We start from the raw sequence: 26,157 nt of genomic DNA, 5'->3' as shown, positions 1-26,157 counted from the left end.
AATCATCATTTTAATAGCTTTAACTAAACATTTACTCATTCCTGCTCCTTTGTTATTGACATTTTAGGACCTTCTTGTCATGCTTGACAAAGACAGTTTTTTTCCTTCTGTTTAAACAAAAAATACAATAGTAATGCACATTTCCCACCGTTTTCTTGCTATTTTACATGAAAATTATTTACACGTTGTTTTCAGTGGCTGCACGTAGTTTTGAAATGGGTTATATCCTTACACACAGGCACACTCATGCTCAGTATCAATTATTAGGTACACTGGAGTTTAAGTTGGTTCTAATGGGCCAAACGTGTTCCAGGAAAATTACACCAATACCACCACCACCATTATACCACCAGCAGAAGTCTGAACTGTTGACACAAGGCAGAATGGATCCATGTCTTTATGTTGTTTATCCCAAATCCTGAGCCAACCGTCTGAAGAATGCAGAATAAATCAAGGCTCAGAGCACTTTTCAGTCTCAGTTTCATGTTATTAGCTGACAGTAGTGGTCTTCTGCTGCTGTAACTCATCTGCTTCAAGGTGTTGTGTATTCAGAGATTGTCTTTTACATGCCTCGGTTGTAACTGATTGTATGACTTGCTGCCTTCCTATCAGCTCTGACCTCTGGCCTCAACAAGACATTTTATCCCAGAGAACTGCCGCTCACAGCCAAGATACAACACAGAACGGGACAAATTAAATCGATCTTATAATTGAAATAATTTTTTTAATCTTTTGCTATGTTCAATTTTGTGACGTTTTATTAACTTAAAAAAATTAATGTATTTAAATGAATTCTTTACGTTTGCTGCTATTTGTTTATGATTCTTTCCATATAAATTTTATAAAAAATTATATATATATATATATATTTTTTTTATCTTTTCTTACTTATCTAAACGTAGTCTGTTTATTTTATTTAATATTTTATTTTAATTTAATATATTAGTTTTGGTGTTTTGCTTCCCCTGCTGGTGACTCCGGGGTAGTTCGCACGTCTCCTGCCGGAATTCGTCATCGTCCGGGTCTGAGCCGTTTCCTACTTCCGCAAACAGAGGGCTGCGAGCTTCCCCGTTTATCGGCAGATCAATGCGGCGGCGGACTTCTGCTTCTCATTTCCTGGCTCTCTTTAACATTTCCGACACCTCTGACATTTATGAGTGATTGATCGGCGTCATGACGGCCAACAGCCGCTGCTCCGCCGCGGAGCCCCCGGGCCTGGAGACCCAGCGACGGGAGATCGAGTCTCTTCTACGGGAGTGCGAGCTCCGCGCTGGGGAGAGCTGGTGAGAGTCCGACCGCCTCTCCGCTCCACACATACACACACACAGATAAACACGGTGACAGGGCTAACGATTATCTCCACAAGGGTAACGCTGCTAAACGGTGATTAACCGCTTTAACTGTGGGGTGGAGCAGCTTTGGTGTGGCTGCTGGAGTTTTTCTGGGACGGTTTAACGGCTCAATGCTACGTGTTAGCCGTGTTAGCTTATGCTAAGCAGGCAGACGTTGCTCTGACCTAGCATGCGCTGTTAACGTTAGCCTGTCGACCAGCTGTCTCCGGTGAGGCGTTCAGGGTCGCCTCGTATCCCCCGGATCGTGTTTTTATTTATCACTGAAGCCGAGCCGGTTTCAGTCCCAGTTTATTCTCCTCTGGGCGACCTCCTGCTCATTTAGGAGTTGGAATGCAGAGCAGGGCCGCCAGTAAATATTTTCAGTTTCATTTTCCAGTGAAGAAGGAAAGATTTAACTTGCAGTTTTGTGAAACTATAAAACACTCTGTCACGACTGAAAGTCAAATAGAAAAATATGATTGAAACATTATCAGCAGGGATGATATTTGTAAATCAGCAGATCAGTCAGCTCTTCATCAGACCGGCTTTTCAAAATAGTCTAATTAGTTCGTGAAATAGTGACAATCTATAATTTATTAACCTGTTTGTGGACTCTGAGTTTTCATCTGTCTGGTCTCATATATACCGATCTCTGTCCACTTACTCACAGTTAATATTTTGCCCTTTTAAAAGGAAAGAAAGTTCCAGTGAATTAGCTTTAATACCCAGGTGAGGTGAGGACACGAGGCAGGAGTCTTTATGGACTGTGATGTTCACAGAAGACATTGTGATTTGAAAGACAGGTGGCTGAGCTTAAGGTTCTCAGATCTTCACAAGGAGTGAGCAGGATGGGTGGGAGTGGAAATGAGTACACAAGCTCAAAGTTAGAGAGCCATGGTTGAGATGGTTTGGACACGTGCAGAGGAGGGGTAGTTGATATACTGGACAAAGGATGGTGAAGACAGAGCTTCCAGGCAGGAGGAAAAGAGGAAGACCTCAGAGAAGATTGATAGATGTAGTGAAGCAGGACATACAGACGGCTGGTGTGACAGAGGAGGATGCTCAGAGGTGGGATGGGGTGGGCAGGAGGCAGATGATCTGCTGTGGCGATCCCTTGTTAGGGGCCGACTCCACAGTGTAGTGATTCAGACAGTTTGTGCACACAGCAGGAAACACAATTCCCTCTGGTGCCCATGAGGAGCAGCTGGAAGTAGCTTTATTTCTACGTTTTAGGCATTAAAAAGAACTTGGGTAGGCTATCATCACACATCCACAACAGTTTGTTTTTTCCTCGTTTGCTCGGTGAGATTAGATTTGACTGCACAAACAGGAGAAACCTGCAAAGTCCACACCATGAAAACGTCTTGTTTCAGCCAAGTGAACTTAGCTGACCAGAGAGTAAAAGCAGCATTAAATGTCTTATTACTGAATGTTATAACTGCAGCGTTTTTATTTTTGGCCTTTTCTGGATGGATGGATAACTCTTCAGAGTTATTTCAAACTTCAGCAGACACTGAAGGAATCCGCGCTGTGTGAGAGTGCAGCCTTTATTAAACCAGGCAAATCTTTGAAAACACGTTTTTATTTCGAGTTATTTCATTTGTAAAAGCTTTCAGTGAAATATTGTTTTATTGAAACATTTAAAAGACGATGACGGTCAGTGAGAATTCTGCTGCGATCACAGAAAATACCTTTAAAGGGAAACTCGGTGTGTTTACGGCTGCAGCGAGCTGCTGATTAACTGAGATGCTGATTGACAACGGCTGCATCAGACACGCGACGGGAAATAAACAATAAAATCCAGACGCTGGTTAGAACACGCCCCTCATTCCTTCACACTTAAAAAAACGTCTTCAGGGTCTCAGGAAACAGAAGCACCGTGACGCTGCAGGTTTGTGGCGCTGCAGGGTCAGACGTCACCAGGATTTACTTTCTGTTCAATATTCAAATAAATCACAAAGCAGGCCAGCGGCTGCTCACAGGTTTACAGTTTGATGCTTCTGTTTTGGGCTTTTGCTCACATTTACACCTTCAGGAAATCAGCCACAGATGGAAAATTATTTATCCACACAAGAAAGTGCCAGCTACATTTTTTATAAAGTGTTGGGAGGCAAAGAGGTTCTCTGTCAAACAGGAATAAAAGAATAATGAGTCCTTAAAAGCAGAACAGCACAGAGACCGAACGCTGCAGTCTAACCTCTGAGGACTGATGCTGCGATGGATTTTCATTCCAATCCAAACCATCAGATTTATTAACGCCTGTCACTGTGACGCTTCCTGCTCTGCCGCTTTGGTTTTAGCAGCTTTGGTTTCACATCTAATTTTGGAGCAGGTAGTGTCTCTGCTGCAGCTTCAAATATGACAGAAAGTCTCCGGTTTGATGAAAACAGGTTAGAAATGTGGGATCATGAAGTAATGACTATGTTAAGCTCCGGCTTTTGCTTCTGGTCACAAAGAAAGCAGAAGAAATCCCAAACATTAAGGTCACCATGAATTTATTTTAGCAAAACATCTGATTTTTGCTGCTTCTGGCGTCTCAGGATGCAGTGATGTCACACTAATGTGAGCTGTTTACGGTAATTTATGTAATCTGTTTGTAGATTTTACATTAGTGTGATTTCCCAGCCTGCTGGTTTTGTTTGGACTGTTTTTAAAAAGAAAATCCACTAAAATAAAACCGTGAGAGAGAAATAATGTTTCTGACACATGATCCTGTCAGTTCATTTTTAGGCAAAAATAATGAAAATAACGACTTATTTAAAGGTTTTGGTGCCTTTCATCAGGATATTTTTGGGGTTTCCACATTTTGGTTGAAGAAAACAAATGATTACCAGTCACTTTGTTTTTTTGTTTTGTTTTATTTACCAAGTATTAATTGATTATTTAAGTAATTCTTACTCCCATTCCTGGGAGTAATCTCAGGTGAGACGTCGATTCATTCGTGTTCGGCTGATTTGTTAGCGGTAAAGTTTATGATGGAGGCAGCAGTGTTTTATGAGTGTGTCCTCAAAGAGCAGTGTAATAATGTCTGTGTGTTGTAGGTATGTGGTAGATCGCCGCTGGTTTGACCAATGGAAGGAGTTTGTGGAGACTGGAGATCAGAACTCGACGTCTTTCCCGGGTCAGATCGACAACGCGGAGCTGTTCGAGGGTCAGTTACGCTTCGTTTGCTTCAGCGAGACACAAAACGATTTGTTTTCTTCAGCGAAGTGTTGTGTCCTGCTTTCAGATCTGGACTCGTACCACCTGAAGGATCGTTTGGTGGAGGACGAGGACTTTGTGCTGGTGCCGGCAGAGGCGTGGCACAAGCTGCTGTCTTGGTATGGCATGGCGGACAATCAGCCGCCGCTAGAACGCAAGGTAACGTCACCACGCGCCGCGCGGTACCCTGAGTCCAGAATGAGAGCGGAGAGTTTTTGTTGGTGAGGTTTTGAAACACATAGAAATGAAAAACCTCCCCTGATTTAAATTTGGCTGCTCTCGCCTTCAAGGCGTCTCCTCGCGCAGCTCTGGGCTGCTTGTAGTCTGGCTGCTGTGTTTACATCACTTCCTGGAATCCCTGCTTTGCATCTCTTTCTCACATCTGAGCGCCGCCGTCAGACTGAGGAGCAGCTCTGACCCCCGAGGGCGGAGCAGCAGGGCAGGAACGTCACCGTGATCGTCACTCTTTCTGTTTCTCGTCCTCCGACTGTCAACACAAAGTTTTCCTGTAATCTCCCGAGAAAGGACGAGCCTTTTAAGCAAAACTAATATTAGCTTGTCACTGATATGACGGGTAGAATAAAATGAAATGATAAAGAAACAAGAGGGCGAATGAAAACTTTGACTTTTTTATTAAGCGGCCCAAACCAGCCTCAGATAACTGTTACAGACTCATGACATGCTCTCTTTTCCTGGTGAACTTTGCGCATCGTTTTCATGTAACTTCCACGTAAATTCAAATATTTTAAATCATGATGGTCCCGATCCGTCCTTAGGCAAACATTTGTCTGCACGCCATCACCTACTTTGTTCGCTACGTGACAGATTTGGCAAATTTGTCCCTTGACTGAAATAAAACTTCACGATGAAGACTCGTGTTTCTGATGAGACCCGCTGCTGCGAGGTGCGAAACAGCAGCAGCAGCCAGAGCTGCACGAGGAGGCGAGCTCCAGGAACAGCAGCGAGCAGAGTTTGGCTTTATGGGCAAAGCCGTGAACTTTTACCATAATGAATCTGCTGGCAGCCACGCTGTGGTGAGCCGACCCTCAACTGGTGACAGGATGAAAGTCCCAGCAAAGTAAATCATTCACTTGTTGTGTGAAGCATTGGTTTAATGTTGGATCAAAGGGTAGGAAGCAATATTAGTAATGGTTATGGCTCAGACAGGTTAGTGTAGTGACAACTGTGTGTGTGTGTGTCAGGTGGTGGACCTGCCCAGCACTCTGAAGGTGGAGGTTTACCCCATCGAGATCTTCCTCTGCCTCCACAGCAACATGGAGAACGCCATCACCGCAAAGTTCAGCCGAACCGACAGCATACGTGAGTCCGTCTGTAGGTTTGTGTGTCGGTGAGGTTAATGTTAACGAGCGGAGACGTTCACGTTTAATCGGCCTTTTCTCTCCCTAAAGACAAAAATGCTTCGTAGTTTAGTTACTTTCTCAGACTTTATAAACCACGCTCGTCCAAACCTGCCGGCTGCCGGTGCATCCATGTCATCCAGGTGACTGCATGTCGCAGATTACATGCACAGGAGCGGCTTCACACCGCGTGACGCAACAGAAACACAAACAATGGCGGCAGACAGAGCTGCAGTTTGGAAACGAGTGAATAACCGCCTGGTAACAATGAGTCGATAAAGCTCAGGCTACCCAACCTGTTCTCAACCAACTAGCTGTGAAGGGGAGCACTGCTGTCAGTTCATTCAGAGGTTACCTGTTTAGGTAAGGAGAAGGGCGGGACCTGCTCTAAATGTGAGGTCATTTTTTTTTTTATTAATCAGATTCAGTTTTAGAGCACATTTGACAGCAGCAGCTGTGAAGATGTGTGATAAATACATATATACAGTAATAAAGAGGTCACTGCTTACAGTTACTTATTACTGAGGAAAACTGAAGCATGTGAAAGGTCGTCTTTCTACAAACTAATAACTCAGAAAGATTTAAAGACTAAAACTGATGACATTCACTCATGAAACTTCACCTGAGGACAAATTCCTCGGTCACCACATACAAAGTCACGCTACGCTGCAGTTTTTTGGGTCGAAGCATTAATTAAAGGAAGTTTAACTTCCACGGCGTTACAGAGTTCTTGCATCAGTTTCAGTGCTGTGGTCTCTCTGTTTGCACGAGCAGGAAGGCGGCGGTACATCACGAGCGTCGTATTTACTTGGTGTAGATTTGTGAAGGAACACGTGTTAGTCTTTATGTTAACAGGAAGCTGATGTCAGGGGCAGAATATGTTCCCCTGAGGGTTCGCTAACAGCTGTTTCAAACACGGTGCTTCCTGTGTGTGTGTGTGTGTGTGTGTGTGTGTGTGTGTGTGTGTGTGTGTGTGTGTGTGTAGATTCGATCCAGAGGGCGATGTGTCAGGCCTTCTCGGTACCTCCGGGCTCAGAGTGCCGCCTGTGGATGAAGAGTTCGGACAGCAGCTGCGAGCGTCTTAGGAACGTGCACATGAGCGTGCTGGACGCCTGCTTGAGCTCGGGGATGGTGAGCATGACGCTACAGTCTTAACGTCGCTGCATGTGTGGAATAATTTTCCATGTGTGGATGACGTTTCCCACTTCCTCATAGCACCACTCTAAAATAACAAGCTGTCCACGTCAGAGATAAGCTGGAACATGCCTGTGTGTGTGTGTGTGTGTGTGTGTGTGTGTGTGTGTGTGTGTGTGTGTGTGTGTGTCAGACGGTGATCATGGAGACGAGGAATGCAGACGGCACCTGGCCGAGCTCCAGGCCTCAGATCATGTAAGAGCACTCGCCTCTCTCTCTTATCGCTGTCATTGTTCTCTCCACGTTCCATCGTCTCTGCTTTTCTTCACCTGCTTAGTTTTAGTTTTTTTGCAGGAATTTTTTTCTTGTTCCTTTTTTTATTTGTCATTTCCTCATCTTTGATTTCACCTCTTCCTGTTTGGAGAAGTTGCGTGATATCATCACCATCGTGATGTTTGTCTGTCGCCCTCTCACAAACCAGATGTCACAAAAACTGTTAAAATGCTTCCTTCATTGACTCTACTGTTGATCTAAATGATGAAATGTTGGGACAGCTGTGCTCTTTAATGAATTCAGCTGGTCCGAGCATGTTTCAGCTGACTTTCCCACATATTTGGTCAGCTGACCCTTTGTTTTTGTTTCCTGTTCAAGAGCAAAAAGGCGTTTCTGTCACTGTAACGCTGCTCAGGTGTTGTAAATGCTCCCGTGTGCGAGTCTGCTGCTGACTCTGTTCTCGATTGCAGGAGGAACTCTGTGGAGGAGCAGGACTCGTACAGAGGGCAGCCGGGCGTCTGCGGCCTCACCAACCTGGGCAACACCTGCTTCATGAACTCAGCGTTACAGGTTTAAACTGATTTTTTTTTTACTTTGATTGCTACACCAGACACATGGATCATGTGTTAGAGAGAGAGAGATGCCACATGGTTGAGCAGGTGACATCCCTCAGGGCGGGGCCTGGATTGGACTCCAGCCGGGACCACTGACACAAATACCTGATAGTTGCGAGTGTCAGTCAGGAAGTGCAGTCCACACCATTAGCATGCACCATTTGTATAAATGCAAACCCAGCGCTGACAGTGTTGCTGCGTCGAACATGAATGAAAACAGGACGCTGTGATTTACAAACCTTTGAGATGTTTTTATCTTCTGCTGTAATCAAATATGTATTTTTGTGATTTTACACGGCGTCCCGACTTGTTCTGTTTTTTTTGTTGTTGTTGTTGTTGTTGTTGTTTTTAAGTATACAGTGACTAGTTGGTCGTGGCAGAGGCTGCAGGGTTCTTCCTGTTAAAAGGGAGTCGCCACTGTTGCCAAAGTGCTTGCTCATAGGGGGTCATATGATTGTTGGGTTTTTCTCTGTGTGTATTATTGTAGGTTCTACCTTACAATATGAAGTGCAATGAGGCGACTGTTGTTGTGATTTGGCGCTGTGTAAATAGAATGATTTGAACTAGTTTAGTTTGTAATTGGACATTAGACGCTTTTCTTCTTCTTCCAACTTGTGGTTTGTCCTTTAAAAGCGTGCTACGGTCCCGCTCTACTAGAAAACTAGATTAGAAGACTTCATTGTCATTCATTGTTATTTTCTCATGAGAAAATAACAATAAACGTATGTTTAGTGTTTTTTGTTAGACTGAAGCTTGTTTTCATTTTGGCACCTGCAGTGAGAGATGTTTGCTTCTCTTTCACTCGTCACTCTGACTGCAGCTCAAACGCCGACACGTGTGAGCTGCTCGACACTGAAATGATGCATTTGGCAGCTGAGTGTTCAGGTACTGTTGAACATGTGCAGGGTGCGAACCTCAGAATAAAGCGGAGGGTTAGTCCAGGCATGTGTAACTGTCTAAATATGGAACAGACTGTATGTTTTGGTTGTTTTGTAAAATAGTCACATAAAGGTTTTCTTCATTTCCTGGCAGAGCAGAGGTGAAATGCTGCAGCGTCTTCCTCCCTGTATCTGATCCCTCTCGCTCTGTAATTATGTTGCTCTGACGCAGTGCCGAGCTTTGTGGAGCTCAGATCAGCGTCCAAATGTCACTTTTTTAGCAATCAGTAGATCTAAAGGAATCCCTGGTTCATCAGATCTCGAGGACATTTGTGCATCTTTGAAGTTCTCTAATTGGATTTTATCAGTTTCAGTTTTACAGCGAGTCATGAAACCTGCTCGGTGCATAATTAACACCTGTGTGGTGTCAGTGTGTTGCTCCTTGGATTTCTGCAAAGGCACTTGGAGCTGAGCTTCAGTTTAGTATTCACTGAAAACATCACTTCATGCATGAGAACACTTTTTTAACGTTTTAATCTGATGACGTCACTGCAGCGTGCTCTGACCAGGCGCCGTCAGCAGCAAAGTTCTTGTTTAAAATAATAAAAGCAAACAGTTGTCCATCTCTGCATAGTTTTCTCCCCAGACTAAAGTATCTTTCCAGGACTCGCAGTTCAAGTGGTTTTCCTCTGGCCCTCGAGGTTCAACTCTTCAGTTTATCCTCAGGCTTAAGCAACTGTTTCAGCTCCTCCCCCTTTAAGCTAACTCTGTTCTGATTGGCTGCCCCTCACTTCTGACTTACTGCTGCACCGCGGAGGACAAGAGGAAACTGCAGCGGGTGGTGAGGGCAGCAGAGCGGGCAATCGGCACATGTATACTGGCAGACTTCAGCAGAAAGCCAGCATCATCATCAAAGACCCCTCGCACCCTGAACACTCACTTTCCCCCCCCCCCTTCCCTCTGGTAAACGCTACAGGTCCATCAGGTCGAAGACAAACAGACTCAATAGAAGTTTTTACCCACAGGCTGTCAAACATGCCCTACCTCCACCCTGACTGGAGGATAACTGCGCTGCCAACACTCATGGACACTACACCTTATTTATAAATCGTATTTCTATTTATACTTCAATGCAACCAACACCCCTACCTCTTTAAACTGTATTTATTATAACCTTATTTAGTATAGTTGCAACAGCCCCCCCCCACTCAATGTGCAATATCACTGATCACACTGCACCTCTCAATGCACCTGCTAGTTAGATGGCATGTATGTGTATGTATATAGATGTAAGCGTGTATGTGGAAATATGTGTGTGTATGTACGGATGCATATATGTATATATACATATGTATGTATGTGCGTGTATGTTTGCAGGTGTATGTATAACTTGTACATATCTTTCTTGTGTAAATGTAAATTTGTCTGTTATTGTGTAAATACTTACGCTATTGTGTACTTCACACACATGGAGAGATGCCAAACTGCCTTTCATTGTTCTTGTAACAGTGACAATAAAAAGCTATTCTATTCTAACAGATGTGTAGTAACTCCTCGTGTCCTCCTGTCCTCGTCTCTCTGCAGTGTCTGAGTAACACTCCGCCCCTGACGGAGTACTTCCTGCAGAACTCCTACGTGGATGAGCTGAACTTCACCAACCCTCTGGGAATGAAGGGAGAGATCGCCGAGGCCTACGCCGACGTCATCAAGCAGATGTGGTCAGGGAGGCATTACTCTGTGGTGCCGCGCGTCTTCAAGGTAGCCGCACGTTACCCTGACAGGTGTCCCGTTACACTCGGGTGTGTTTCACTTGTAGAGTCGAGCCAAACAAACACACTGACGTACGCTAAAGCTGAGGCTGCGACGCGTGGCGGGTCGTCCAGAAGAGCCGGAGTTTGTGACTCAGCACGACAGAAATGACACAAACTGACCTGAAAACATTTTAAATGAACATTTTTAAGTGTGATTACATTTACACAGGAAACTAATACAGGTATAAACATAGACTTTATTAACCCACCTATTACAGCAGGACAAGCAACAGGAAGAAATGTGAAATTAGAGATTTATTAGAAAACTTTTGTCTCTCTTTTTTGTTCCCAATTGAAGGAAATGTCATGAAATCCCAAATAAACTAAAGTATCAATGCAAAACATAAAAACTCAAAAAGTAAATGCATAAATTCAGTGAAGTCAAAGCATCAGGCTACTCAAATGCTTTATTTTCATGTCACAAAACTTCTCTACTACTCTCACAGTATTTTACAAAGCACATAAATATCTTAATTATATACTAAAGGATGTGTGTGTACATATTAGTAGACTGATGTTTCTGCAACTAAACTAAAACTTGAAAAATGAAACGTTAACATCCCAAATGTACTGAAGGAAGAGCAGAAAGCTACAAATGTAGAAATACTTCTTGAATTTACTTCTTCTTATTTACTTAAGTAAATAGAAGTACATTTACATTGTGCACAATGTACATCCAGTGGTGTTGGGCGTAGGTGAGAGACTGGGGGGCAGGGAGTAATCTCAGACTCCGCCCCCTTGAAGACAAAGGGGCGGAGTCTGTGATGTGTGTGGCAGACGCTTCGGTCTGATTGAAGTGGTACATTTCCCTGCTTCCTGTTTGTGTGCAGACGAAGGTGGGCCACTTTGCGTCACAGTTTCTGGGCTACCAGCAGCACGACAGTCAGGAGCTGCTGTCCTTCCTGCTGGACGGGCTGCACGAAGACCTGAACAGAGTCAAAAACAAAGAGTACATCGAGCTGCGGGACGCCGACGGGCGTCAGGACCAGGTGAGCGGTGCAAGAGCAAAGGCCGACTCCAGCTCGGCGTGTGATGGGCTTCATTTCACTTCATGTCTTTAAATTTCACCTTTCAGTCATTTTCTATGTTTGAAAGCGTCTTCGTTGGTTTTAGCTGTGATCAATTCAGCTCCTGTTTAATCCGACAGGAAGTGGCGGAGGAGGCGTGGCGTAACCACCTTCGGCGGAACGACTCTGTGATCGTCGACACGTTTCACGGCCTCTTCAAGTCCACGCTGGTCTGTCCCGAGTGCCACAAGGTTTCTGTAACCTTTGACCCATTCTGCTACCTGAGCGTCCCGCTTCCTGTCAGCAAGGAGCGTGTCATGGAGGTGTTCTTCGTCTCCCTGGACCCGTATGCCAAACCTGTCCAGGTAACCGCTCATCACTGACCGTGGTAGTGTAGTTCTCTGCAGTTACACTGAATAAAGAGATCCAAGTGTGTTTCTGGTCTGTGGTTCTCTTCTTATCCAGGAAAATTCTAACTTCTGTGATGTGATGTGATGTGATGTGTGCGTGTGTGTCTGCAGCATCGTGTTGTGGTTCCTAAAGCAGGAAAAGTGTCCGACCTCTGCTCAGCTCTGTCAGAGATGACCAGCGTGCCGCCCACTCAGGTCAGTGTGTGTTCAGGAGGTTTCGGTTGATGCGATGAACTCTTAAACACACTTTTAACCTAAACTGAAGATTCTGATCACGTGCAAATCAAAAGTGGTTTCACTGACTGCACATTAATCCAGCCTTTGTATGCTCTTCTCTTAAAGTTTCTGGCTTCAGTTTGTAACGTGTGAACTCTGTTAGAGCAGCTTTGCATGACTCAGTTCAAAATAATCCTTCTTTGTCTTACACTGGGCCTCATTTCATCCTGTATGAAGCAGACTGTCCCTTAAAGCTCCTCCCCCTGACTTTGTGTTCCAGATGGTGGTCGCTGATGTCTTCAATCATCGTTTCTATAAGATCTACAACATGGGCGAAAGTCTGAGCGCCATTCTCGACCGAGACGACATCTTTGTGTAAGGAAAAAAAAAAATCAGTCCTCTAATGACCTTTCTGCCAGACTTTCTGTGACTCACCTGCTGAACCCGTGTTCAGGTACGAGCTGAGTGTGCTGGAGGAGCAGCCTGAGGAGCAGGTGCTGCTGGCGCTCTACCTGAGAGAGCGCTCGCACTACAGAGACTACGGCTCGGGCGGCGGCTCGTACGGCACGTCGCTGTTCGGACACCCGCTGCTGCTCAACGTGCCGCGCAGCAGCTGCAGCCAGGAGGCGCTCTACAACCTGTTCCTGCAGAGACTGGCGTGAGCAGAACACACACACACACACACACACACAGTTTTTGAATATACTGAGTTTTGCTGGGCGGTGTCGCTGTGTGTGCAGGCGCTACGTGCGACTGCCTGATCCGTCTGAGGAGTTGGAGGAAGAGGAGGAAGATGATGAAGAGGAGCTGTACAAGACTCAGACCAACGGCATCAGTGATGGTATAAATTTTCACTTTCTGGTTCTGAGGTCTGATGCTGCCTTTCGTTTCATGTTGTCATAAATGTATTTGTTTGGCTTCTGCAGTGTTTTTTAACTTTTCCTCGAGCAAATATAAAAAATGCTGACACCATGTGTCTCTGAGTTGTGCGTCTTTCACACATTTTTTTGCGTTATCTGGTGCTGAGTGAGCTCTGCAGCTGCTGCTGGCTGCTTTTGTGTTGTTTTCTCAGATGACGAGCAGGAGGAAGCGGAGCCTGCTGGCCCGTCCCAGACCGATTACTCCTGCGGTGACGCGACCCCCAACAGGAAATCAGACGACAACACAACAGAGCCACAGGCTGAGGAGAACCACACTCAGCCTTTACCGGACCACGGAGACCACGGTGAGAACAGTAACGGCTCCCTGAGCCAGACGGAGCCTGGCTGCAGTGGAGACGCCAACAGCGCCGATGACATGGACCCCGGCGAGCAGTCGAGCGGTCCCGCAGAAGCCGACGGCAACTCAGAACCGCCAGCGGAGCAGCATCATGAGCCAACCGAGGAAGAAAATGAAGAAGACAAGCAGGAGGAGGCTTGCTCTCCCAGCCCGCCAGCCAATGAGCATCCGGCTAAGAGGAGGGCGTGTCACGTCAGGAGGAAGCGTCTGTTCAGCATCCAGGCGGTCAACTCCAACGGGACGACCGAGAGGGGGATGGGAGAGGGAGGAAGCGCCGTGTCCTTCAGCTGTGAGTGTGAACGCACAAACACAACCTCTGTGACATCACACTGATGTCACTCATCAGTGCGATGATGATGATGATGATGAAAGAGCTTCAGACACAGACAGATGAGAATGAATCAGAATAAAATAAAAACATCAGAGTGGAGCCATTTGCTGCCCCTCAGTTCAACCTTCAAGTAAGCTTTCTTCTGATTGGCTGCCTCTGCTAAACAGTAGGTTTGAACAGCAGATGGGCGGAGCACAGCTTTTGGCTAATGGGGATTATTGGTACTTACTGGAAACTTGAACCATGCTTAACATGGATCAGTGCAGCAGGAGAAGCAGAATAACCATGTTATCAGACGATGTCACATCCTGTCGTCAGCGTATCAGCGTAGCTGACGCTTCCTTTGTCTCTGCAGCTCAGCCCTACGTGGCCATCGACTGGGAGCCCGACATGAAGAAGAGATTCTACAACGAGAACGAGGCTGAGGTCAGCGCCAACATTTAAGCCTTCTGCACTCGATAAAGCACAGACTGTATGTAACACATTCACAGGGCGTGTTCTGAATAACTGAGGCTAATATGTTTAAATACAAATGGCACTGAGTGGGTCACAAAAACAACATGACCTTCTATGTTGGTTTCATATAGAGACTGATCTGAATTATCTGGTGTTTGGTCAGTGGTTTAAACAGAGGTGAGAGATGGGAAGTCTGAGGCTCTGTAAACATCCAAGGTACAATAACAGCGTTCCTGTAACATCTTAACAGGCTGAGTGGTTTGAAGGACGTAATTTAACACTTGTCAGGTGCAAACAGGAGGACTCTGACTGTGATGAAACCTGAATGACAGAGAAGATGATGACAGATGTTTAACACTAATTTGTTCTCTTGCACCTCTGACATTTAAGTCTGTCTTTCCTCCTCCTGTGTAGAAGTACGTGAAGCATCCCAGCATGGAGGTCCCTCAGCAGCACATGACTGTTCAGCTGCAGCAGTGCATCGAGCTGTTCACCACTGTGGAGACGCTGGAGGAGGAGAACCCATGGTAACACACACACACACACACACACACACACACACACACAGTAGTGAGAGTCTGAGGAGAGCTGACCACACTGTGAGAAACCAGTGAGAAGTAAACTGGTGGACAAGCTCGATTAAAAGACTAAATACTCTGAAGGTTTCACCTGTTTAAGGTAAAGACCAGCATGAAACATCTGCGGCTCTACGTCTGTTACTGTAACGTCCCGATCCAGAGTGGAGCTTCTGTCCCCAAGTTTGAAAAGCAGATGCCTTCCACGTTTTCATTTCAGTGGTGGTAATTTAACCTGCTGTGGTGCTGGGTGACCTATGAGGCACCTCACAGTGCCCTCTAGTGGTAGCCCTGAGTCTGGGCAAGTCTGTGCAAAACCTGTATGCATGCTTCAAGGTTTTACATTCATCAACATGTAAAATCTGATGAACTGAGATGCTGGGCGGCATGGTGGTGCAGCGGGTAGCATGGCTGCCTCACAGCACTTCCTGAGCTTGAATCCAGTCTGGGTTTACTCCGGCATCAAGCGGCGTCCACGAGGGGCGCCGGCATGATGAGATATTCTTTGTTTCATAGGCTTGCTGTTGTTTTGCTTCTTTGACTGAATCATGAAAACCTCATTCAAAGCAGCAAAATCTATCAGCAAAATCACACTCAGCTGGATAGTTTAGTGGTAAGACTACACGCCTTCGGAGCTGGAGTCGCAAGTTTGATTCCCATCCGGTATTGAAAAAGGGTCCTGGCTATACGCCCCATGCTTAAAAAACAAAACAAAACCCTGGAATGGCGCGGCTACGTCTGCAGCCTGTCCACAGTTGGGACACAAGCATTTCACTACATGTTCAATATATGTTGTACTGTGTATGTGACAAATACAATTTGTATTGTGTTAAAAAACTTTCCACTGCACAGCTTTATTGCAGATACTTACATCTGCTCCGTGTGTGTGTTTCAGGTACTGTCCGGTGTGTAAGAAGCACCAGCTGGCCACAAAGAAGCTGGATCTCTGGTCTCTGCCAGAGGTTCTCATCATCCACCTCAAGAGGTTCTCCTACACCAAGTTCACCAGAGAGAAGCTTGACAGCATTGTGGAGTTCCCCCTCAGGTACATGCGCGCGCGCGCGCGCGCACGCACACACACACACACACACACACACACACACACACACACACACACACACACACACTCTGATGGAGGAGTCGCACACTGAAAGCTGACATGTGTTCATGTTACAGAGACCTCGACTTTTCCGGCTTCCTCCTGAGGAAGACGCTCTCCAGTGAGGAGCCTCCGAGCCGCTATGACCTCATCGCCGTGTCCAATCACTACGGAGGACTCAGAGATGGACATTGTAAGTTTGTCGTTCATGTTGTGGTCAGTGATTTGTTTGTCACATGACTACATGACTTTAACCATCACGTGTTTCTGCAGACACCACCTATGCGAAGAACAAGGACAACGGTCAGTGGTATTACTTTGACGACAGTAAAGTGACCTACGCCACAGAGGACCAGATCGTGGTCAGTACCCCCCGCCCCCACCACGCTTTCATTCATTCTCGCACACACCTGTTCAGTCGCACTGATTTCACTCTGATCTTGTCACCTGACTAACGATCATTGGAAGCAGCAGCGCGTTGTCTTTATTTGAATCAGACCAACGTAATGTTTGTCTGCGTCTCTCCTCCCACAGACCAACGCTGCCTACGTTTTGTTCTACCAGCGACAGGACAAGCTCAGAAAACCCACACTGCCTGCCCCCAACACAGGCCCCACCTCCTCCAGCCAGACATCCAATGACACTGCTTCCTGCAAAGACGACGAGGATGACGCAGGGCTGGGTGCCGCTGCCGCCTCCGCCTCCAGCATCACTATGGAAACAGAATGATTAATTTGGTTTCCTCCATCAGAGCAGCCTTTTCTTTGATTTTTGTCTTTATTTTTTTAGAATTCTCAGTCTATTTATTTTTTTAATTTTATGGTGATGACACTTGAACTTCCTCTAACGACGTCTCTTCATTCCAAGTTACCAAAAGCAGGAAAAAGCACATCAGCAGGCGGAGCTCGCAGCTCCTCCTCTCCTCCTCCTCCTTCACCGTGAACTCTCGACACTCAGGTAGTTTGGTGCACAAAGACTGAAGGTGACGTTTGCTGGAGGGCGGAGCTTAAACTCACACCTGAATACAGAAAAGCAGTCTGCTTCCTGCTTCAGGGAGGAACTGAACCCTGGCATTTAAGCTCTGACTGTTCACATTTATAAGTTCATCTCCTCTTGACTCAGTTTTTGTAATCTGACATTCAAACGTTTGAAAAGCTGTTTAATTAAAATCATTTGAATTTTTCTGGATGTCTGATGCTCGTCCAGGTTGGGAAGACCAAACTCCAGATTAGCGCGCATTCGGAAGACTCTTTGGCCAATCAGCAGCAGTTCTGCAGTCAGCTGACTTTTTCTTTTCCTTAAACTGTATATAAAAGATGGACAGCCTCATAATGAGTGATGAGCGTTTCAGAAGTCACAAAACTGGCTTCACGTTGTGTTCAGCGAGGCTTAAACAGCGACTCATCGAGCAGCGTTTAGTGAGGTCACAGAGAGCGAGGGTCATTGTTCCGCCACACCTCCATACGAACAGAAGTCGCCCCCTGGTGGTCGTTAGAGCGAGGGCCGATTTAAAATACCAGCATAAGCTTCACTTTCACACATCTGTTTTATTTCTGCGGTCATGTGAACGTCTGCGAGATTTACCACTAACAGAGGTCAGAGGTCACCGCACACTTTCACCTGCACTGAGGTCATTCCAGTTCATTTTTTTTCCCTCTTTACATCAACAAACACGATGCCGGCGGGCGCCGGCGAACGTGCCCACCAGCATTTTTTTATCTGGGGTAAACCTCGCAGACGCTCATGCGTCAGCTGACTGAAGAGGCCGCGCTGAGAGCAGACGAGTTCACGTTCACATTGTTGCATTTTCCACATTCAAAGTTTTTACAATTATTCAAGCTGAGCGAGTTTGAAAAGCCAGTTTCTCGTAGCAAATGTTTGAGGCAGAAATTAAATGATAAAAGTTTTTAAAGTCATCTTCCTAAGACACGTTTAGGAAATAAGAGCACAGAGATGGTTTCAGTTAAAGCCTTAATTAGCGAGCAGCTCAAACCTGCGACGACCTTTTGTATTTGCTGTAAAGTATTCGGAGATGCACTGATTACAGCGGACAGCTTTGATCCAAGTCTCTAAAACAGGCCAGTCTTTTTTTAAGTTGTTGATTTCACAGCGAGTTCATGCTGAATCTGATTTGACAGAGGTAACGATGATCAGACTTTATGACATTAATGCAGTGATTTTTTTATTATAAGCTCCTGTAAAATCCTCTGAACTAAAGGACTGAAGTTTGTTTTTCCCCTCAGAGTTTCGATTCGTTCTGAAGCGCAAACATTTGTTGATCTGACATCGTTTAAAAATCCAGCTCTGAACTGCAGCTCAACGTCGACTTACGACAGATAAAACTATTAAGTACTAATCCATAAAGCATAGTTTCACTTCCTTATTTCTTCTTCCTAAACAGGCACGCCTCAGTCGCTCGCTGAAGGGGATTATGGGTAATCAGAGGATCAAACAAAGCTGTCAGGGATGAGAAATGAATTTTTCTCTGTATATTTTGGTCGTTTTCTTTCGGGTATTTATTGTTTTAATGGAATAATTGCAGCTGTCACATGACTACAGGTGGTGTGGGACATTTTTCGTATTTATACGCAAACCTTTGATTCAGGCTGAAAACAGGACGGGTGTGCGCGTGCAGAGGCGGGCGCAGAGCGAGCTCCTCACTGATTTTTAAACCAGCGCTGTGTACAGTATTTTTGTATTGTAAGTAATGTAAGATTAATATGATCATTCCTGTGTGGAGCAGCAGGGAGGCTTGGGGTGATTTCTTTCTTTGGTCTTCCTGTCAAATATCAGATGAGAATATTTTATTGTACTTCAATCTTTTGATATGAATAAAACACGATTATTACCAGACATCCAGTTTTCTTGTACTCTTGGCTTCTGTCTCGTTATTTTAGCTTTAATTGCATGTGTGACGAGGAGGACGCGCTCACACATCGTACAGGAGACGCATCCGTTTTTAAAATGACCACAGCTGAACGAGAAGTAGAACTAAGTTATCAGCTAAGGCGAGCTTACTGCACAGGAGCATGAGGCGCACAGACACCTGCTCATCAGTGCTCCATAACAACCACATCAAACCCCAAAGTTCACTCAGCACATCTGGAGCTCAGACTTCTTGGAGCCGTATGATTGGTCAGATTATTAAAACAACACAAAGATATGCACGACTCAGACGTTCAGATACAGCCACCTGTCATTCAAATAGGCCACGCCCCTAAATTTGAGCTTTACTAAAACTTAAAATTGATCTCAAAACATCCAGACACCAAAAACTGTCAACATGTTTGTTTCATGTGAACCTTTAACACGGGGACTGACTCACTGCTGGAGCCTCTAGTGGACATTTGGGGAATTGCAGTTCTTTTTGCAGGCTTTGTTTCACTGACATCAGTTTTTTACCTTCCACCACCCGTGTGTGGAGCCACACTGAATGTGTTCCCACCACCACTGAAACAGACTCAGCTTACCGGGTAAAAGCAGAAAAACAAAGGCCGGCAGACTCAGGAATGAAGAGCTGAATGATGAAAGGATGAGAAATGTGGTTAGTTGTGATGGCACCTTTATTTCACTCACTCCATGCTTCACACCACAGCATACAGAGTACATCCAAAACGTCCTGCGGGACGACATGAAGCCTTCGCCCGCTTCGTCCTGTTGAAAACGTTCCAGCCGTTTTTTTAAAACGATGCTTCGGTTTCCAGCGTTGCTCCGGAGAAACGTTTCGGATCTCGGCAGGTGCTCAGCCTGCCGGTGTGGAGGATTTTAAAGCTCCGATCTGTGTCCGAAGTCACTACTTCCTGTGTAATGGATTTGGACTTGAATCACTGAATTTAGATGTAAAAATGTGTAACTTAAACACCCACGACACAAACATCATTTCAAAGTAAAATCTCAAGTACAAATAAAATCTTTTCTTTTAGATTTTTCTCAAATATAAACTAACAACAACCCAGGGAAGATCCGGAGCCTGGCTGGAACTCCAGGAAACGTACAAAAGCTGAGAGTGAGCGAAGTGCCCGAGGCAGCAAAGAGACGATTTCAGAGGCAGCTCCATAAAAATAATTCTCTGTTTAAATCCTGCGCTGTGAAAACTATCCCGGAGCCTTCAGGAGAGCAGGGGAGAGCAGGGCGGTTCAGGAACACCCCCGGGATTCCAGCGCGTCCTCGTGGTCCTAGAATACAGCAGACTTGATGTCCTGGCTGAAGAAGCCCCCAAAGTTTAGGTCTTTGGACATCAGCTCCTCCTCCACATTCTCCAGCGCCCACTTATGTTCCACGATCTCCAGCGCCTCCCACTCGCTCTGAATCAACAACAGGGACACGAGTCGCAGCATTTAACTCGACAGTGACGATCACTTTGTCTCAACAGAGCTTATCTTTATATTTTTACATTTTGACATTTTTGGAGCATTTCACGTTTTGATCAGTGGTCGTGACAATTTGCATATTAATGATCAAGGCACTGACCTCCCAGCCCATTGTTCATTCAGTGGTGCTAGTTTCAGTTAATGTGCAAATGTACTATTTATAAGATTGGGGAAACCTGCAGTCAGCTGAGACTGAAGAAGTCACTTGGTGACGAAACATTTCTCCCACTGAAAAGGTCCAGATGAACAGAATCAACTTTTGGGGTAGCAGGATTTAAAAGCAGTTAGGCAAATCAGAGCGTGCACGCTCTGATGGGCTTTAAAGGGTTAAACGCGTTTCCCTGGTAACCCTGATGATTCAGGTTCAGGTGAAGGATGCAGACGCACTAATCCACGTCTTTACAGTTCTGCTATGCTAGCTTCAGGTGTGAGCTAACACTGAGAACAATCATGCGCCCTCACACCACAGCGGATGCCTCAGGGGCCAAAGCAAGCTCCAGTATTTGATTTGAAAACGATTTGCCGGGAGTCCGGTGTTCTCACCGGCTCTAGTGAGCCTTGAACCCCGGCTGGCTATCGAGCTGGTGGGTAACAGACGTCTCCGAAAACGTCGGAGCGCTTTTGAAAATATGTGGTGTCTTGATAAACTGAGCAGATATTTGAGGTTTACACAGCTACATTCTCGCCTGAAAATATGTTAAACGTTTATTTTGTGACTCGGAAAGAATAATAAGAGTAATATTAACACTAACTAGCTGCCGCCATTGTTGGAAACTGAGCAGGGCCGTGCTATGAATTCTGGGACACAGCTTCTTCTTCGGGGTTTAACGGCAGCTGGCATCCTTGTACATGCAGTGCTGCCATCTTCTGTTTCAGTCCGTTATTACAGTCTTAAATCCTACTACTTATTCCTGCGTCTTTTGGGATCTTACAAAGCTTCAAACGACGCGTCGACTATTAAATTAGTCGTCGACGATTTTGATAGTCGACGTAATCGTGACTAGTCGACTAATCGTGGCAGCCCTAGTGCTGACTGATATTAATCTTTAATAGGGCTGTCAAAACTGAGAGCAAACAAAACAACTGCTGTATAACGCCCTCCGCTATCTTATTTTAATTGGTCACATGACTGCATCACATGACTAAAATGTGTCATCGTTTTTGAAAAGGCTCCGTCTTTGCTGTCCACACTGCAACGTGGAAAACGGCATTTTCAAACGTATCCGCTTTGGAGAGCGTTTTCAAAACGCTGCGTTTTCCTCGACCGAAAACGCCGTCTCAGTGTGGACGGGAGGCCAAAACGGAGAGAAAAAGATGCGTTTTCAAACGAAAACGTATTAGTGTGGACATGGCCTGATCCTCAGGCTTCACTTTAAATGGGAGTTACTGGTTACTGAGAGGATGAAGGCTTTGCCCCCACACAAAGTTTAGCGTGGTCACGAACAAACGCTGAAAAGTTATTCTTTCATAATTCATGTTTCACTTTGGAGAGGAAACAGACAATCAAAGCAGCATTTTTGTGCAGTTGTGTGTAAATGTCACCTTGAAGGCCTTGTTGGGGTCAGGGGGCATCGCCATGGCAGCGCCTGTCATCTGGTCCTGCATGATCCGGGACTGGTCAGCAGCTGAGAGGAAACGCCGGCGTTAGTCCGTGAAAGGAAACAGAGCTGAGCTTTACGAGAAAGTGAAACCTCACCGTTATCCTGACCCAGAATCAGGCTGTACATGCTCCTCAGCCCGAACACGTTCAGGAAGTACCAGGACGCCGAGCTCACCCTGCAACATCAAATCACGTGACTTTAAAGAAGCTGCATGTCAGGAAGTAAGACGACTCAGATTCAGCTGCTCCAGGAAGGAAGGAAAATACTCCTTCATGAAACTCACAAATAAACTTTCATCACATTTCATTCACACATCAGGGCCAAAGCAACAGACTGTAAATAAAAGACAGACGTATGTCCTGTTTGATGCTTTTGAAACTGAATAAAAATGAACTGAACTGTTTCTAATACACGTACGCTGCGGATTACAGCAGCCCTGAAAAACGAGGCACTAACAAAGACATAACCACTCGGTAAAGTTTGCACTCTGATCTCGGTCTGCTGAGCAGCTTGTGCGTTTCAGTGTTCAGATTGAGTTTTTACCATGAGGCATCCAGCGACAGCAGGTCGATCCCTCTCTGCAACATCGGCTTGAACCTCAGCGTTAACGGGAACGGCACCTTAGCTGTGAAAAAACATCGGGAACCAGTGAGACGAGTCGGACCTGCTGGGCGCCGCTTTGTTTACAGATGTGATTGTAGTGATGCGCATACGTGTCAGGTATCTAACAGCGCTCACAGATCATTCCTAAACTGTGTGTGTGTGTGTCATACATCAGGATGTGGACAAACTCACTAATGACGAATCCAGAGAAAGCCCAGTTGATCCATCCACCAATCACAATCATGGGCAGGACGTTGGTCAGGTTTCCCTTCATCATGTCTACCATCATGCTCGAGTCTGCAACAAACAACAGGCTCGGCTTAGAGCACGGCTCTACTGACGGATAAAAACATCCAGATTCTTTCAGCTGCAGTAAAATGACGAGTGTGTTCCCTCATCATCTCACAGCACGTGTTTCCATAAAGTTTAACGTCCAGGTGTGCGTAAAGGAGAAGACTTATGAGGCTGATTTCCATCCAAAGATTATAACCACACTGTGACTGAAGGAAGCCTAAAAACATACACATCTGTTGTAAACGGACGTAAACAAAGACAGCAAAGGTAGCTAACAGATAATGACCTGCAGTGGTTCGATGGACCTAAACACACAGCACGGGAAGATGAAGGATGATTCCTACCATCACGAGGCAGGAAGAAGACGCAGAAGACGGACTGAACTTCAGATGACGGTGATGTCATAACTGCGGGGTTCAGTCCGTTTAAATCAAACTCTGTTTTGCTTCGGTGTGGTTCACCGGAGATGTCACTCAGGTGTGAACCAAAACAACTGTGCTGAGGAAGTGGTCTCAGTCAAATAAACACCTTCTCATAGCCAGGTATGCTTTGCATTCTGGGACGTGTGAATCGTCCGTAGAGGTAACTAGCCTCTACATGTTGCCCTACTAGCACCTTCTTCTTGTTACTTTTGCTGCTCCCGTCTGAGACACAGCTGACCAATAATCAGAGTGAACGCTCTCACAGGTTTGAGTTTTTATCTGGGTTAAAGGAAAAAACAAAACATGGAAAAAAAGCTACACGTTTACAAACTTGTCAACTGATTAAGAGCAAAGTAAACGAACTACAGATGTCTGAGGTGATCCATCCACAGCACGAGGTTCGTCATTAATGCTTCTCACTATGCAGACGTCCTGATCCTGAGCTTAATGTCCACTGCGAGTTCACAGGCTGTAGTATCACAGTGAGAATTTAACACCTGAGCTTACAGACTGAACATGAACAGAGCAGCTAAACCATTTCTGAGGGACTCGCGTCTGTTTAGAAACCACGAGACAAAGAACTGAGGCGCGTTAAAAAGACGAGAACCAAAGAGAAACATTTACACCATCCAACAGATCATCAGTTAGTTCACACAGGCAGACCTGATTATAATGAAGGGACAATCATGTGTTCAAACACACACACCTGTCATTGGGTTCTTGGGGACAACCTTCCTCTTGACGTTCTTGAAGAAGCCGGTCTCGGCGTCGTTGAAGTAATGTTTCCTCATGGCGAAGGACTAAACCAGCGGAGACACTTCACTCAGCGAGTTTTACACTTCATGCACTCACAGTCAGACTGTGACATTTAAACACAGCTGATTATTTAAAGGATGATTTTGTTAATGTCTAACTTCTAACAGAACAGTCTGTGGTTACTTTGCAGACAGCCAAACATCCACCGCTCTTAATCAGAAGTAAATAAGATTTATACATGATGCATGGAATAATGACCCACAGAATAAAGAATATGGAGGATGTACTGAGGGGAAATATTTTAGGTTAAAGGTCAAATTCTACCTTAAACTGAAGGGGCTCTCACCTGTCGGGGAATGTACTTTCCGTTCTCTCTGAGGATGCGGCTGCGCATGAGCACCTGGCTGAACAGAAACATGAACATGGGAGCGGTTAGGGTACAATGCTGCCCGGGGCGCCACTTTCACTTCAGGCACACAACATAACTGTGAGGAGAGCTCAATCAGGGATCATAACAGGTCAGATATGAGCTGAGCACCTGAAGGTAAACAATGTTAACGTCAAACATTTTTTAGAAGTTCTTCTTGTCTACCGGTCTGATAAGTAAACATGGAAGTAATACACAATAAAGGATCCTGTAAACAGACACGGCTTAAGTTTTCTTATGAGTCCAAACTCAGCAGCTCTATCAAAGCTTCTTAACAGCGTAAAAACGAGGTAAAAGGTAACGATGGACTCCCTCCCTCCCTCTGTTCTTTGTTACTCCCTCGACCAGTGAACGCAGCACGAGTCAAGCTGCGTCTCGGTCCTGACACATTGTTGATCTGCAGCTTATGTAATGGTTATATTTGCCAGCTAAAAGGGAAACAGGTTCACTATGACCTCTATGAAAAACAACACAGCAAAACCCCCAAAACTTTTTACTGCCGAGGGGTGAAAAAAAAAGAAGAAGAGGTGAAAATATATATCCAATATATGTGATCAGGATGCTCAGCAAATCGCAATAATACTCTTATGTGACTGATGTACTGCAATATAATTGTATTACTAAATCTGCTGGACTCAGTTCTCTAAAAAAAGAAAAAAGAAAAAACAAACCTCTGAATGTGTGTGCTCTCAGACTCACCTGTCAGAGACCTGCTCCAGGTTGACTTTCTTGTCGCTGTGGAGCAGCTGGGTGACATAGTGTCGGATGACCCCAACAAAGAAGGTGACGAACACAATGGGCAGGACCACCCACATCCGAATGCTGGAGTCCAGCAGGAGCTCCGGACCGGCCATCGCTCTCTATTTAACCCACGATCCAAGGACAGACAGGGAGGCGCTGAGGAAGGTGTACCGGACAGTTTGGAGGAGGAAGTACAACATGAAGTGATGCTCAGTGTTAAATCATTTTACTAAATTATGAAAGCCTGAACCTCAGCATGCAGAAATAAAGACTCTCCATAGTATCTGAAGGCTCAACAGTTCTTATTTTATCAGCATGAACTATGACACACATGTGAACACATGCTGAGCTGCTCTCTCCTGGTTTATTTCAAAATAAGAGCCTGGAGAGAATGAGCAGAGGGTATTTTTACCCTGACAATAGCACGATACAGCGGCTGAAAGCTTCTGCACATCACCGCGTTTCCGTGATCGACACTTCACTAATAATCCTTCTTGTTGTTGGACAATGATTACAAATCGCTCCGACTCCTACATTAAATTATGTGAATTAAATCCGCCGCTGACCTACCGGCAGCTGAAACGTCACGATAACTGCTGTTTCCTTTAACGGAGCTAAGAGGTGCTAACTACACGAACCTGTTACTGACCGCTAACCTCTGCTCATTCATCGCTCAGCGGCTACAGTTAGCATTAGCCCGGTGTAAACTAAACGCAAAGACAGCTAAAGGTGCTAGCCTGCTAACTCAGCGGGTTACTCGTGTTAAATCTTCAGCTTTAAATGAGCGTTTGTACAAAGTGACAGCTTCTGCGGCCGCACAGGTGACTTTAACAAGTCCACCAGGTCACCACTGCGTGAAAATAATCTGTAATTTCTGTTGAAATGACCGTAACTCACCACATTTATGAACTTTGTTAAACAAACTGCACAACGCACACGCGCAGGAGTTAAAAGAAGAACTTCCGGTTTAC

At 45.4% G+C, this 26,157-nt stretch overlaps 2 protein-coding genes across 2 annotated transcripts; one reads left to right on the top strand and one right to left on the bottom strand.

Annotated features, from left to right (window-relative positions):
• The first annotated feature begins 1,015 nt into the window (after window positions 1–1,015).
• On the top strand, window positions 1,016–18,825 carry usp11 (ubiquitin specific peptidase 11). The gene is made up of 21 exons (XM_063464071.1): window positions 1,016–1,283; window positions 4,373–4,482; window positions 4,561–4,691; window positions 5,735–5,852; window positions 6,876–7,021; window positions 7,218–7,279; window positions 7,768–7,867; window positions 10,374–10,547; window positions 11,431–11,589; window positions 11,748–11,972; window positions 12,129–12,212; window positions 12,514–12,608; window positions 12,688–12,891; window positions 12,974–13,074; window positions 13,306–13,800; window positions 14,198–14,268; window positions 14,713–14,825; window positions 15,769–15,918; window positions 16,050–16,165; window positions 16,246–16,334; window positions 16,507–18,825. The coding sequence occupies exons 1-21, from the start codon at window positions 1,174–1,176 to the stop codon at window positions 16,699–16,701; spliced, it is 3,048 nt and encodes a 1,015-aa protein (XP_063320141.1). The 5' UTR covers window positions 1,016–1,173; the 3' UTR covers window positions 16,702–18,825.
• Window positions 18,826–19,526: 701 nt separating this feature from the next.
• LOC134618685 (ER membrane protein complex subunit 3-like) lies at window positions 19,527–26,157 on the bottom strand. Its single transcript, XM_063464195.1, has 9 exons — window positions 26,084–26,157; window positions 25,145–25,342; window positions 24,365–24,422; window positions 23,969–24,062; window positions 22,739–22,843; window positions 22,487–22,568; window positions 22,039–22,118; window positions 21,885–21,967; window positions 19,527–20,276 (listed from the first exon to the last, which is right to left on the bottom strand). The coding sequence occupies exons 2-9, from the start codon at window positions 25,297–25,299 to the stop codon at window positions 20,148–20,150; spliced, it is 786 nt and encodes a 261-aa protein (XP_063320265.1). The 5' UTR covers window positions 25,300–25,342; window positions 26,084–26,157; the 3' UTR covers window positions 19,527–20,147.

The sequence above is a fragment of the Pelmatolapia mariae genome, linkage group LG20 (assembly GCF_036321145.2).
Source record: "Pelmatolapia mariae isolate MD_Pm_ZW linkage group LG20, Pm_UMD_F_2, whole genome shotgun sequence".
Taxonomy (NCBI): Eukaryota; Metazoa; Chordata; class Actinopteri; order Cichliformes; family Cichlidae; genus Pelmatolapia; species Pelmatolapia mariae.
Note: the sequence above shows the minus strand (reverse complement) of the source record. Positions and strands in the feature narration are given on the sequence as shown.

Excerpts from the sequence above, each read along its gene's own strand:
- usp11 (XM_063464071.1), top strand. The coding sequence starts at position 1,174 with ATGACGGCCAACAGCCGCTGCTCCGCCGCGGAGCCCCCGGGCCTGGAG. Across the intron at positions 4,692-5,734 it reads AGCCGCCGCTAGAACGCAAG|GTGGTGGACCTGCCCAGCAC; the intron begins GTAACGTCACCA and ends TGTGTGTGTCAG. Across the intron at positions 14,826-15,768 it reads CTGGAGGAGGAGAACCCATG|GTACTGTCCGGTGTGTAAGA; the intron begins GTAACACACACA and ends TGTGTGTTTCAG.
- LOC134618685 (XM_063464195.1), bottom strand. The coding sequence starts at position 25,299 with ATGGCCGGTCCGGAGCTCCTGCTGGACTCCAGCATTCGGATGTGGGTG. Across the intron at positions 24,063-24,364 it reads GAAAGTACATTCCCCGACAG|TCCTTCGCCATGAGGAAACA; the intron begins GTGAGAGCCCCT and ends CCGCTGGTTTAG. Across the intron at positions 22,119-22,486 it reads CTGTCGCTGGATGCCTCATG|GGTGAGCTCGGCGTCCTGGT; the intron begins GTAAAAACTCAA and ends TTGATGTTGCAG.